The 14,231-nt window shown below is 45.7% G+C and overlaps 1 protein-coding gene and 1 non-coding gene across 4 annotated transcripts; both read left to right on the forward strand.

Annotated features, from left to right (window-relative positions):
• The first annotated feature begins 1,571 nt into the window (after positions 1–1,571).
• Positions 1,572–14,033, forward strand: TMEM107 (transmembrane protein 107). Of its 3 annotated transcripts, XR_006890746.1 has the most exons (8): positions 1,572–1,952; positions 2,123–2,190; positions 2,294–2,394; positions 3,147–3,243; positions 3,469–3,667; positions 3,764–3,830; positions 10,836–10,945; positions 13,952–14,033. XR_006890746.1 is itself a non-coding variant. In XM_046676745.1 (5 exons), exons 1-5 carry the CDS (start codon positions 1,866–1,868, stop codon positions 3,536–3,538), a joined length of 423 nt encoding a protein of 140 aa, XP_046532701.1. In that variant the 5' UTR covers positions 1,572–1,865; the 3' UTR covers positions 3,539–4,687. The 3 variants fall into 3 exon arrangements, 1 of the variants encoding a protein (XP_046532701.1); XR_006890745.1 differs by lacking the exons at positions 10,836–10,945; positions 13,952–14,033 and having other exon boundaries at positions 3,764–4,687; XM_046676745.1 differs by lacking the exons at positions 10,836–10,945; positions 13,952–14,033 and having other exon boundaries at positions 3,469–4,687.
• On the forward strand, positions 4,144–4,279 carry LOC124248050 (U8 small nucleolar RNA). The gene has a single exon (XR_006890931.1). It is a non-coding gene; the product is annotated as a U8 small nucleolar RNA (small nucleolar RNA).
• Positions 14,034–14,231: the final 198 nt, after the last annotated feature.

The following is a 14,231-nucleotide window of genomic DNA, read 5'->3' on the forward strand; positions in this document are numbered from 1 at the left end:
ATGATAATATTGTATATGACCTGGAAGAAAAACTTAAAAAGGCTTATCTTTTAAAACTTTTTATTTTAAAATAATTTTATTTACAGAAAACTTGCAAAAATAATGCAAACAATTTCTGTGTGCCTTCACTGAGACTACGTTTGCTCTGTCAGTGTCTCTCTACCTCTACAGACACATATATATTTTTTCTAAACCATTTGAGAGTAAATTGCAGATGTAACGCCCCTTTGCCCCTAAATCCTTCAGTGTGTATTTTCTAACAAGGACATTCTCGTGCATAAAGGCAGTAGGGTTCTCAAAAATCAGGAAGGTAACACTCATACAATGCTGTTATCTAAGCTAGAGACCTTGTTCAAATTTTGCCAGTTGTTCTACTAATATCCTTTATAATAAAAGAAATAGGTTTTTTTCCTAATCCAAGATTCATTAGGATCATACATTAAATCTCTCATGTCAACTTTGTCACATCCTAGTCTCACTTAATCTGGAAGTTCTTCAGTCTTTGTCTTTCATGACCTTGAGGGAAACATCTTTTGACTCTCTCTTTGAATTCTGAATTTTTTCAGTCACTGGTTTATAAAAAGGAAATCCATATATTACATTGGGGGCCTGGAAGAGAGAAATGCGTTTCCTCTCAATTTTGACCACATTGCCTAAAACAAAGTTTAAGAGCAAATGACTCATTTTCAAATAGCCTTTTCTTGATCATATTATTCTAGTGTTTCCCTTTTAAAATTTTATTTATGGCACCTATCACCATGCGGACTTATTTGTTTGCATGTTTGTTGTCGATCTCCCCGGCTACAATATAAACTCTGGGAAGGTAGAGACTTTTGTCAAGAACGAGAGCCCAGCACAGTACCTGGCATTTACCAGTTGGTCAACGAATATCTGTTGAGTGAATGAATGAATGAATGAGAAATGTCCCTTGGGGTGGTGGTTTAGACCGACCTAAAAGCACTGGGATGGAGAGTAGGGAGAAGGATGATCTTCTGGTAAGTGGGCAGGGAGGGCCCCCGAGGATGGGAGTTGACTGTGAGCAATAAACGTGGGCGAGAACTTTCCGTTCTGCAGGGACGCCCTGTGAGGCCCAAAGGTCAGTTGTCTGGGGAGTAGGGTGGGCGGAATCAGATCAAGGAAGGTTCAGGTCTGAGGTCCTTGGACAACCAGAGGCTCCGTGACAATAAGTGACAGCCGGAGAATCTGGGGACATCCATCTCTCCACGCTTAGTTCCCTTTGTCCCACTGCCCTGGGCAGTGGGAAGATAAAGGGATGCAGTGAGAAAAGGAGCGAGTGTCCATGCCTTGGGCATGGAGATGCCCTAATCCCAGCGCGGCGGTGACAGCGTCTCTGGTGAGCAACTCTTACGCGGAGGGTCATTTTGGGCAACGTAGCGGGGGCCTGGGGCCCGGCCGCACCGGGCGTGGGCATCCGGGGAGGAAGGGGTGTAGCGGGCTAGGGCAGGGCGGGTTTCCTTTCGCTCGCCCTGCGGGGGCAGATTCGGCGGTGCGGGGCGGCGCCACACCGCACACTCCCAGGTGCACACGGCTCGGCTGCGCGCTGGGAGCTGGCCGGCGGTCCGCACCAGGCCGGGACCACTCGCAGGGCACCCGGGACCGGCAGCCTCCCGAAGACCGGCTGCGGCTCCCGAATTTACTGCTCTCGCGAGATTTTCGGAGATCCGGCCGCGAAGCCCGCCTACGCGGTTGCCAAGGCAACTGGGCGGTGCCAGCGCGAGCGGGAAGGAGGCGTCTGTCGAGTTTCTGTGTGCTGGCCTCGGAGACTTCAGGAGTGGCCATCCCTGAACTTCCAGCCCCTGAGACCACGGCCTCCGCTGCAGGCAGTGCCTCTGCCGCTGGAGGCCATGGGCCGGATCTCAGGACTCGTGCCTTCTCGCTTCCTGACGCTCCTGGCGCATCTGGTGGTCGTCATCACCTTATTCTGGTCCCGGGTAAGACCCAGGACCTCCCGCCCCCATTCCTGCCTCGGAGTGGCCCCAGCCCAACCCCGCTCCTTTCCCAGGGCCTCCCCTGGTCGGGTCCTCCCATCCCTCGCTGACCCCAGGCCTGCCCCGCAGCCCGCCCTTTTTTCACTTCTCTTCCTCTCTGCCCTGCTCCCCAGGACAGCAACATCCAGGCCTGCCTGCCTCTCACGTTCACCCCCGAGGAATATGAGAAGCAGGACATTCAGTGAGCACTTGCGGCGGGGTGGTCAGAATTAAGCAGTGGTGGGAGTGCAGGGGTCTTAGAAGAAGTCCAGAAGGCCTGAACTAACCCTCTTTCTTCTCTGCAGGCTGGTGGCCGCGCTCTCTGTCACCCTGGGCCTCTTTGCAGTGGAGCTGGCCGGTTTCTTCTCAGGAGTTTCCATGTTCAACAGCACCCAGAGCCTCATCTGTATCTTTTCTGGCTGCGCACCTTTCCCACACTGTCCATTTCCATCACAACTCCCTTTAGCTGCCTAACTGGGCCTTTCTGGCACAATGGTGTCTGCCTTAGCGGACAAACAGTCTCTCCAGTTGAGAGATCTCTTTAGGCAATGCGGAAGATTTAATACAATCTGCGATCATTTGCCCTGCTATGCAGCAGGCACTGGAGATCCAAAAGGGGAGGTAAAGCACAGTTTTATTTACACCTTGAGGAAGCGGCAGACACACGGACATCTGTAATTCAGTGTGATAAGCACTGTGCTGTAGGAGTGTGTAAAGGTATAAAGCCTTGTGGGAACTCAGAAGAAATAGAGGAAGTGAGAAAGATGGATCAGGGAAGGCTCTTGACATTGAATTGTGGACCAGGAGGACCAGAGTGCTGGAGGGTAATCCTGCAGAGTGTGTCAAGTCACTGCGAGCATTTCTGTGTGGCCTGCGGGAGAGAAGGAGCCTACTCCTACCTCACCTGAAGGGTGCAGGCTAGCCTATAGATATGGGGTGGGGGTAGCTTGGGTCCCAGCTGTGCAGGCTCACCCCTGGCCTCTACTCACATGGCTGTCCTAAAGCCTCAGGAGGCGGGCCTGCCAGCTCTGGCCTTTGCAGTGTGGGGAAGGAGCAAGAGGTGAACCTGAGGGCGGATGCCAGCTTCACCACCGGCCTTTTCTGGCCCATCACTTTCTACCATTCCATAAGCCTCCTTGACTCTGGTGCATTCTCAAGCCATTGGAGCTCACTGTAGTGCATCTGTGGCCCTCTCCTTTTTCATATTCGAGCGTTGGGAGTGCACTACATACTGGTACATTTTTGTCTTCTGCAGGTAGGTAGCGCCCAATGTTTGGAGATGGGCGTGGGAGGTTTACTCTAAATCGCAAAGTTTCCCCCACCCAGCCCTTTGCTCCGTGTGTGAAACTCAGATCCACTCAACATTCCTGTAGTCTTTTGAAATCCCGCCCCACCTACACTTTGGGGGTGGGGTCTCTGGTTTGGGGATTTGGGGATTTTTATTGGAAGGGGCCCTGAACCCACCACCTACCTTTGGCAGTGCCCTCCCAGCTGTCACCGAAATGGCATTATTCATCAGCGTTTTGGGGCTGAAAAAGAAACCTTTCTGACCACCTTTATGACGGGAACGTACAGATGAAGGCTGGAGGAGCGAGGGACCATTCACCGTTCCTGGAAGAAGGCTTCCGCGCTGCGACTGAAACTATTTGGTGGAAGATGTCAGCGTTAGTAGTGTTAGGGTAATTTTCTCTCGCGTCTAGGATTATCAACGTTTTATTTAGCCCTTTGTAATAAAATATATTTTAGAGTAAGATCAAGACTTGTAAAAATTTCAGGGGAGGATCGGGGTGGCCAAACTACTGGAGAAACGGAAGGTTGTTTTCCAGCTTTGCAAACTGTAAGGTAAGTATCGCTTTTATTTTGGTTATTACGGTAGCTGTCTGGCGAAGGGAGTGGGCGGAGATATGTAAATAAGCGGCTCCTACGGCTAGGACTCCAAGCTCGTGAGTGAGTGGAGCATTCTGGGAGGAATTAATTTATCCCTTTTGGTAGCCAAATGGAAACAAATATATTTTAGCTGATCTGCAAATAAATGTCGCAACATAAGTGGAGGAACCTAAATAACCATTTGCTCAGGCTAACGCGTTATATACTCGCCCTAGCTGTTAGTGGAATCTTTTTCACTGAGTACGGGATGCATTGACAATGCTAGATATCGTCAGGTAGGATAATCCTTACCTGTTTCCCCTTTAGGGGAGCAGATTGGAAAATGATGATTGGAGTGCGCATGATTCGTGATTAGCGTCTCTGCGTAATCAGGACTTGCAACACCCTGATTGCTCCTGTCTGATTCTTCCTGACGATCGTACTTCTTTATGCTGTTTTTCTGTTGAGAGTCAGAGTTGTAGTTTTTCGCTAGCAACCACATGCTGGTTAGTGGTGACCGCGCGGGTTATGTTGATAGTGTGGTTGTCATTTCGAACTTTTGTGTTAGTGATAGCTACCTGGGTTTGAAGTCTTCTGATACTTAATGATGAAGCAGGGTTGGATATCTTAATAGAGATGGGTTCTTTCTAGTAAGTCAGATTTGCCAGTAGGTTTTGTTTCTGAGAGTGTCGTCGCTAAGCGTCTAGTCTTGTGTGTGGTTTTAAACTCTGTAGTTGTAATGTCTATTGGTTTTCTGTTTTCAAAGCTTAAATGAGCAGAGCATGTTTGTGTGTGTCTGATTTCCTATAAAATGATCATTCATGCCGGTTGTACTTGCTGTCACAAATGGTTTATTGTCAAACCTTCCATCCCACCACGGCAGAAAGGGCCACTTTCTTGGCAGGACTCACCTGGTGATTAGAGCTGTACCCAGAAGCCTGGCAAAGCTCCCCTGTTGTTCAGTCAGTAGCTTGATGAGGACATCCCACTTCTGCCTGCTAGCACTGACAAGAATATGTTCAAAAGAAAGTTCTTAAAATATACTCAATTAGGCATTGTACAAACAAATTACAAGAGTCTAAAGTTCTACCTTGTCACGGAATGAATATGCTCAGGGTCGTGTTTCCTGGGAAGGTTCAGTGTATGTTGAGAAGATTCTCTGTACTTTCACTCGTAGATGGTGGAGCACAGGCCATTCCAAATAAGCAGAAGGCATCAGAGAAGGTGCTTTTTGGTGATGCCCCTCAGGTGATGCCTCACACACATGCAACCTTTCCCTAGCAGACTGTCCATTCCGGCAGCCCTTCATCCTGAGCATTCATTCAATGAATACTTACTGAGCACTTACCATGTGCGAAACATTGTAGTAGGTACTGAGAGAATAAATGTGACTATGACCCATACTCAACCTTGGCCATCACAGATAGTATGGTTCGTGGAGACAGACAAGAAACAAGTTCCTATATCCCAGAATAATTTAATAGCAAATTGTGATAAATGCTACAAAGGATGCTATGGGGTAGAGATTAATTTTCCCAACATGGCAGGAGTTTCGCCCTTACAGGAGCAGTTTGAGTGAGGTCCTGGAGTGTGGCTGAAGCAGAGAGTAGGGGAGCAGACTGTTGGGAAGGCAAGGAAGATGGACTTTGCTGGCCATGGTTAGAGGCTTGGTCAGAAAAGTCCCATCCCACTGTAGCCTGGTTCTCACTCCCACCTAGTGGTGTGCTCCACCGATTTGTGAAAGCTGACTGTTTTTCAGAAACATTGTGGACCGGGTTTTTGTTTTTTTTTTTAAAGATTGACACCTGAGTTAACACCTGTTGCTAATCTTTTTTTTTTTATTCTTTTCTTCTTCTTCTCCCTAAAGCCCCCCAGTACATAGTTGTATATTCTAGTTGTGAGTACCTCTGGTTGTGCTTTGTGGGACGCTGCCTCAGTGTGGCCTGACAAGTGGTGCCATGTCCGCACCCGGGATCCGAACCGGTGAACCCCTGGTGCACTTAACTGCTGCACCACTGGGCTGGCCCTGGACCAGGTTTTAAACACAGCTCTTATCAGAAATTAAATTGTGCAAACTTACAATTATATAAATTATATTTAAAAACAGAGGTAATAAATACCCCAAACTCATTACTTCCTGATTATTTTACTGCATTTTACTATTATATATGCTCTTGAGGTTATTGAAATTTATTGTATCTGTATGGTGGAAATACTATATAATGATGTACTACTGTGTATCTCTTCCCAACTCATTTAGTGACATCAAGTAGGTAGTTTGAAATTGGCCTTGGTCGGAGTATTTACAACAAAGAAATTGGCAAACACTACATATCAGGCTTTGTTGATTGTCTAGATTTAAGAAGGTAATGGAGAAAATGTTAATAATGCAAATTAAACTTAAAAGTGTCATATCTGGGGCCAGCCCCAGTGGCTTAGTGGTTAAGTTTGGCACAGGCTGCTTTGGTGGCCCAGCCCAGTTCCCTGGCACAGACCTATACCACTCGTCTGTCAGTGGCCATGCTTTGGTGGTGGCTCACATACAAAAAGAGGAAGATTGGCAGTGGATGTTAACTCAGGGTGAATCTCCCTCAGCTAAAAAAAAAGGAAAAAATAGGGGCCAGCCCCGTGGCCGAGTGGTTAAGTGCACCCACTCTGCTGCAGGTGGCCCAGTGTTTCAGTGGTTTGAATCCTGGGCGTGGACATGCCACTGCTCATCGAGCCACACTGAGGCGGCGTCCCACATGCCACAACTAGAAGGACCCACAACGAAGAATATACAACTATGTACCAGGGGGCTTAGGGGAGAAAAAGGAAAAAAATAAAATCTTTAAAAAAAAAAAAGAAAAAGAAAAAAATAGTGTCATGTCTGTAAGTGTTACATTGTGCATAGCAGAAAAAAAATTGAGGAAATATTCCCCCAGGAATTGAAAACTATTATCAGATTCAGCAAAGGAGTCACTCAAATCAGTGAGGAACCAGTAAAGTTTCAACATATCTTCATTGTTTCATTTTTGTATTACTCGAAAATGTAAATAAAAATATCAACCAACATTCATGTTGGAACTACACTTGTAGTTAGATTACAACTCCGCTTATGAAATCATGAATCCAAGAGTGGAATTTATAACAAGGAATATTGTATATTTTATGATTATTTGTAAATTCTGTTACACATCCTTTATATTAGTAAAATTTATAACAAACTTATGTAAGTACATAAATGGAGATGTTTTTGGAGAGTTGGTTGTTCACCATTCACCAGCACACGCCTGCCCTTACCATCTCAAGAAACTGCTCATCACCAATGACTTCCTTGTTGCTAAATCCAGAGGTCACTTCTCAGACTTTAGCTTGACCTCTTTTCAGCATATAATGTGTTGACCACTCCAATCTTTTAAAATTTTTTCACTTTGGCTTCTGAAAAATGGTTCCCCTGACTTACCTTCCACTGTTGTGGCTGCTCCTTCAGACTCATCCAGTGAATAGTGACTGAGAACCTACAGTGTGTCAGTTGCTGGGGACATACTACCGGGTCATCTCTTCCACTTGCCCCTTAAATATCGGTGATCACTACTCTTTGGGTGACTCCATCCACCTCTTGTCTTCAAACACCAACTAGATGCTGCTGGTTTCCAAGTCGTGGCTCTCTTATGTGAGCCCTCGTCCAGGGCAAAGACTCTGGAAGCAAGCTGTGGAACCAGTCTGCTGGCTTCAAAGTGCACCCTCTCCCCTTCTTGGCCATTTGATCAGCAACAGGTCACTTAACCTTTCTGTGCTTCAGTTCCCTCACCCACAATCCAGAAGTTGCTGCTACAAGCACTTCGATGATCCGTCTCTTAGTCAACACCGGTGGCTTTGCCAATTAGTATCAGAAATAGATTTTCATTTTATTGTGAAACTAATGGCTTGCTAATCAGCATAAGCCAGACACTAAAAAGAGAAATACTGCTTGATTCCACTTAGACGAGGTAGCTAGAGCAGTCAAATTCAGAGACAGGAAGCGGAATGGTGGTCTAGGGGGATGCTGGAGGAGGGAGGGATGGGGAGCTATGTGATGGGGACAGAGTTTCAGTTTTGCAAGATGAAAGAGTTCTGGAGGTTGGTTGCATAACAATATGAATGTACTTACTACTGAACTGTACATTTAAAAATGGTTAAGAGGGTAAATTTTATGTTATGTATTTTTTACCACAGTTTTAAAAATAAATAGATAATTAAAAATAAATAAAAACATGAGTATGGGAAAAAGGGATTAGTCGATAGACGTTATTAGAACAACTGAGTAGCCATCTGGAGAAACACATGGATCAATACCCTACACCAATATTACCAATAGGTCAAAGATTACAGTGTAAAAAATAAAACCATAAAGGTACTCATAGAAACTGCCATTTTTAACCTTGTTATTTTGAAGAATTTTAGACCTTCAGAAAAGCTGCAAAAATAGTACAAAGTTCCTGCATATCCTTTACCCAGCTTCTCCATATGTTAACATCTTGCGTAGCCACAGTATAACTATCGACACCAAGAAATTAGCATTGATACAATACTATTAACTAATCTACAGATCTTATTTGAATTTTGCCAGTTTTCCCACTAATGCCCTTTTTCTGATTCAGGATCCAATCCAGGATTTCACATTGCATTTATTTGTCATGTCTCCTTAGACTTTTCTGATCTGAGACAGTTCCTCAGTCTTTTTTCCCCTTTTCATGATCTTGACACATTTCAAGGGTCCCAGTGAGTTATTTTGCAGAATGTCCCCCAGTTTGGATTTGTCCAATGTTTTCTCATTCTAGATTGAGGTTATGCATTTTTGGCAAGAATACCACAGAAGTAAATAATTTGGAGTGGGGAAGACATTTCTTTCTTTCTTTCTTTCTTTTTTTTTTGAGGAAGATTAGCCCTGAGCTAACGACTGCCAATTCTCCTCTTTTTTGCTGAGGAAGACTGGCCCTGAGCTAACATCTGTGCCCATCTTCCTCTACTTTATATGTGGGACGCCTACCACAGCATGGTGTGCCAAGCGGTGCCATGTCCACACCTGGGATCCGAACCAGCAAACCCTGGGCCGCAGAGAAGCGGAACGTGTACACTTAACTGCTGCGCCACCAGGCCGGCCCCTGGGAAGACATTTCTAAGTATGAGAACAAAACACAGAAGTCATAAAAGAAAAGACACATTTAAATATATATATTAAAAATGTTAAGAGTACATATGCATGGTAAAAATCATAAGCAAACGTTAAAAGATAGATGACAATCTCCGGAAAATGTTTATAGTTTCTATGGCAGAGAAAGGGCTAATTTTGATACATAAAAATCTACAAATCTATAAGAAAAATACCAACAACACAATAACAAATGTACAAAAAATTTATACAGACATTTCACAGAATAGGAAATATTAAGAACTCTCAAGTATCTGAAAAGATGCCTAACCTCATTCACCATAAGAGAAATGCAGTCCATGTTTAACTTATATTTGTAATGACCAAAAAGTGTCCCAGAGAGTTGGAGAGGGTTTGGCTTTAAGTAAACAAGCCTTACTTGTTTGTTGGTGGGAATAAAAATTGGTAACATTCACAGAGAGCAATTTGGCAATATCCATCAAAATCAATAAAAACCACAAACACCCATATCCTTTGACCTCAAATTTTCACTTCTGGGAATTAGCCCTACATGTCTGCACATAGGTGAAAAGGGAACGTGTAGATTATTCTTTGCAGCTTTGCTTGTGTTGGCAAAAGATTGGAAACAACCTACATGTCAAGAGGGGATTGGTTAAATTATACTGCAGAGGGGCCGGCCCTGTGGCTGAGTGGGTTAAGTTCGTGTACTCTGCTTCAGCGGCCCAGGATTTCACCAGTTCAGATCCTGGGCATGGGCCTAGCACCGTTCATCAGGCCACGCTGAGGTGGCATCTCACATGCCACAACTAGAAGGACCCACAACTGAAAATATACAACTATGTACCAGGGGGCTTTGGGGAGAAGAAGGAAGAATAAAATCTTAAACAAAATTAAAAAACAAATTATGTTACAGAGTAATACTATTCAACCAGGAAAAAAGTAAATTTTTTTTCTTTTTTCAAGGTATGTATTTCTTCTTTTTTGGTAAGGAAGATTGGCCCAGAGCTAACATCTGTTGCCAATTTTCCTCCTTTTTTTTTCTGTTTTTTTTTTTTCCCCAAAGCCCCAGTACGTAGTTGTATATCCTAGTTGTAAGTCCTTCTAGCTCTTCTATGTGGGATGCTGCCACAGCATGGCTTGATGAGTGGTGTGTAGGTCTGTGCCCAGAATCTGAATCAGTGAACCACAGGCTGCCAAAGCAGAGAGTGTGAACTTAACCACTACGCCACTGGGCTGGCCCCCAAAAGTAAATTTTCTACACTGTTACGGAACAATCTCCAAGATACAAGGGACAAAAGCAAGGCGCAGCACAGTTCATATAGTTCACTTCTATTTGTGTAAAAAAGTGGAAAGTTAGGTGCACAGAACATCTCTGGAAAGAGGCACAGGGAACTGGGAGGTCTGGTTGTTGAGGGGCAGAAGCTGGGTGGCTGGGAGACAGGGTGAGAGAGAGACTTTCTCCATATGCCCTTTTGAACTTTCGAAACTTTGAACTCCATACATTAAAAAAAAAATACAAGACTATAACATTTTAAAAGAATGTGCGCCTGCAGGTGCTCATGTTCCCGTCTGGAAATAAAGCTAAATCAGAGGCCAGCAGAGCTAGAAACAGAGAAGATCCCTGATGACATCATGTGAGCACCTGCATCCGGCTGGTTTGTTGTGTTCCAGCTCTGTGAGGCCTCCGATTCTCCTTTTTGGTTTAAATGCGTTTGAGCTGTGTTGGCAAGTTCTCAATCATGACGTCCATCAAAGATCACGATGCGGTTTTTTTCCCCAGCTGTAGTGAGGATTAATTGACAAACGCGCTGTGTTTTAATGACCTCTTTGCTTGTGTATTATTGCAGCTCCTGGTGCCAGCACAGTGCCTGGCATTGTAGAATGAAAGAGGCCTCATTTACCAAGTGATGAAAATGAGGCCCAAGGAGCAAGCCATTCGCTTCAGGACATCCTGCAGGTAGGGAGAGCTGGGGCTGGAACCCAAGTCTCCTGGCTGTCAGGCCAAGACAGTTGACTCAATTCAACAAGTGTTTAGTGAGGACCTTCTTCCTGCCAGACTCTGGGCTTGGCATGTGATATGGAGGGAAATAAGGAAGATGTGGCTTCTTGCCAACCACACTATCTGGAGAAGGACTTTTTCCTCCCCGCTGCTTGTTCACCCCAGTCAATCAGTGATTCTCTAATAAATAGAGGGTTGCAGAGTGAGGATTTGGGACCAGGAGGCCTCCCAGGCTCCCAATCCCAGAAGACTCTGATCTGCCTATGTCTTGTCCTACCCACACAGGGCTCTGGCATGTGGCTCCCCCACCACCCTGCTTCCCAGGGGCCCTGAGGCCTGGGCCTGTCCTGCTGCAGTGACAGGAGCTGGCTCCCTCACGAAAGTGGCAGCAAGTGATCAGGGTATCACCAGGCCAAACAGGGCTGTCCTCACAGGAACAGTGGGCACACGGTCCTGCCCAAACCCATCCCCCCACACGATGCCTAGGAATTCAGCATTAGAAGCCATTTGTCTGCTGCGCTGGGCTCTCTTTTAAAACGCTCCTCACTGAGACCGTAGTTCACCCTCATTCATTATTCATTTGCCTGCCTTGTTTCTGGCACTGTGCTTGGTATTTGTGCAAGGAGAATTACACAGGTTAAAAAGATACCACTTTATGTATGTATATTGTGTTTTATACAAAAAAACTTTAAAAAGAGATATTTTATATGTGAAAAGAAAAGCAAAGTTGATTAGCCAATAAAAGAAGACCCCATCAGGGCATTTCTCTGAGCCAGGGTTTCCCCAAATGTAAAATCAAGACAATACCTACCTTGGAGGATGGTCATGAGGTTTGACTGATCACGGGAGGTGTTTACAACATTCCTGAGAGCCCTGTCCTGATAGCATAAAAACTGGAAACAACCTAAAGGCTGGTGCTTGAGGGACAAGTTACATAAACCATGGTAAGACTTCTGGTTAAACATGGAAGATTGGCCGCGAGCATTTGTCTTCTCTTCCTTCCAAAACTTAACTAAGTAACAGGAGAGGAGTCAAAGAGGCGTAGATCCACAAGGACTGAGAGACCCAAGAGAAGACAGCAGCGGACAAAAGATTTCAACAAGGCTTTGATTCCAACGCGGCTGGACAGCCGAAGGGTGGCCGAAGGGTGGTGACAGGACAGGCAGGGCAGAGGGAGTCAGGACCTGATGCCTGGAGATCCTGCAGGTCCCCAGACCCCGGGTCAGAGCCTGGCTGAACACAGGGATGCCTGAGAGTCTGTTCAAAGTGTTGAGCCCCTGGGGCTTCCTCACCTCTCGCACCTGAGCCCCACACGCCGCCCCTCTGCGCGCTCCTTTCAGGGAGGCTTTGGTCTTGGGGACACCTGGCCCAACAGAGGTGAGGCTTGAGCTAGAAACAGGAGCCGCGCCCTGCTCCAGATCCCCACACCCGCACTGAGGGCATGGTAGGGAGAATGGAAGAGATTCTTCTCTCAAAAAACGAAATGGCCCCGGAGAAAGCCTGCCACCTACCAGCATTTGGGAGTCCCATGAAAAGGCTTTCGCTGACCCACAGCAAAGCAGGCAGACAGTGAGTGCCTCCCCACCCCAGCTTCCAATCATCCTCTTGGTGTGCCTCTATTAAATATGAACAGAGAGCCAAGGCCCTGCAGACATTTAAGGAAAGTCTCCAAAATGAAAGAGAGAGGCTCCTCCCATTTATATATAAAAGCCAATCAGAGAAATTGGATGAGACAAAAATACTAGGGAGCACAAGAAAAAACAAACAAACCTACAATTGGAAAGTAAAAAAGAAGGGGGGCAACTCAATGCCTATAGTCTGTTAGCATTTCTATTTAAAAAAAAAAAGAAGTATCTATGTTTGTCTCTGCACCAACCATCCTGGAGGATTTACAAGACTGGAGCCAGCAGCTGTGTCGGGTGGGGGTCCGGCAGCTCAGAACAAGGGCTGACTGTACATTCTTTTGTACCCTTTGAATTTTGAAATTTGATTGTGTTACCTATAACCTACTTTAAAACCTAATATTGAATTTTTTAAATCTAATTATCACCGTTAGAGAGATGAGAGAAGATATTGCATAAATAGATAAATATAACAAAAAACTTTTTTTCCCCCCAAAAGGAGGATACACAAAACCTTCTAGAAAGTAAAACAAAAAGACAAATGAGTTGGGGGTGGCCAAGGGAACCTCAGCTTCATGTCTAATGTCTTAATATTTTGCGAGGAGAATGGAGTCACATTATTTGTGTAATTAAAAAACTGAGAGCAGGGGCTGGCCCTGTGGCCGCATGGTTAAGTTAGCGCTGCACTCTGGCGGCCCGGGGTTTCGCCAGTTCGAATCCTGGGCACAGACACGGTACAGCTCATCAAGCCATGCTGGGGCAGCATCCCAATGTCCTGGGGGGCTTTGGGGAGAAGAAGAAGAAGGAAAAAAAAGAAGATTGGTAACAGATGTTAGCTCAAGTGCCAATCTTTAAAAAAAAAAAACCTGACAGCATGTGGCAATCTGTGTAAAGTGTCAGACACACAGTAGGTCCCTGGTAGTTTCCCTTCCCTCCAGGAGCCCAGGGCTTGGCAGGCAGGCCCCTCCCTGATTCAGGACTGGAGGGCTCAGCCCCAGGTCACAGGGTTTGAGCAGCTGACTGTGATGGTTGGGGCTAGCCCCTCTGTCCCCATTCCAGGCAGCATCCCCAAGGGCATGCTTCTTCTGCTCCTAATTAAAGGCTTTTGATTTACAAGCCTCGTTGAGGGACACACAAGGTCTCTGAAACTAATTACTAGTTCCGTCAGGTTTGACTCATATGGATGGAGCAAGTTCATGAGTCAGTTCGGGAATGACCCAGCCCCCTTCCATCCCAACTTCTAAGTCAGTTGTTAGAAGAGGAAAAAACAATAAAAGAAAACCTTTATTAAAGGATTTCTCTGTGTTGCCTACATCAGAGTCACCAGAGATGCTTGTTACAGGTGAACTTGGATGCCCTCCCACATCCTTTCAATGAGCCTTGGGAGTGGGGCCCAGAGACTTGGCTGCCAACCCCCCAAGCAGGTAAATGTAGAAGCCACGATCTCAGTTATGTAAACACGCTACTTTGTCTTTAGTTAACTTACCTCTGTTTGGGTCTCCATTTTACTTGCTTGCAGAAAACATTCATTTCCAGGTGAACTCAGTGATCCCATCCCACCCGTTCTCCTGCCTCCACACTGGTCTAAATTGGGGGAGTTCCTTAGCACCACAGCACAGGTA

This window comes from Equus quagga, chromosome 11, assembly GCF_021613505.1.
Source record: "Equus quagga isolate Etosha38 chromosome 11, UCLA_HA_Equagga_1.0, whole genome shotgun sequence".
In the NCBI taxonomy this organism is placed as follows: Eukaryota; Metazoa; Chordata; class Mammalia; order Perissodactyla; family Equidae; genus Equus; species Equus quagga.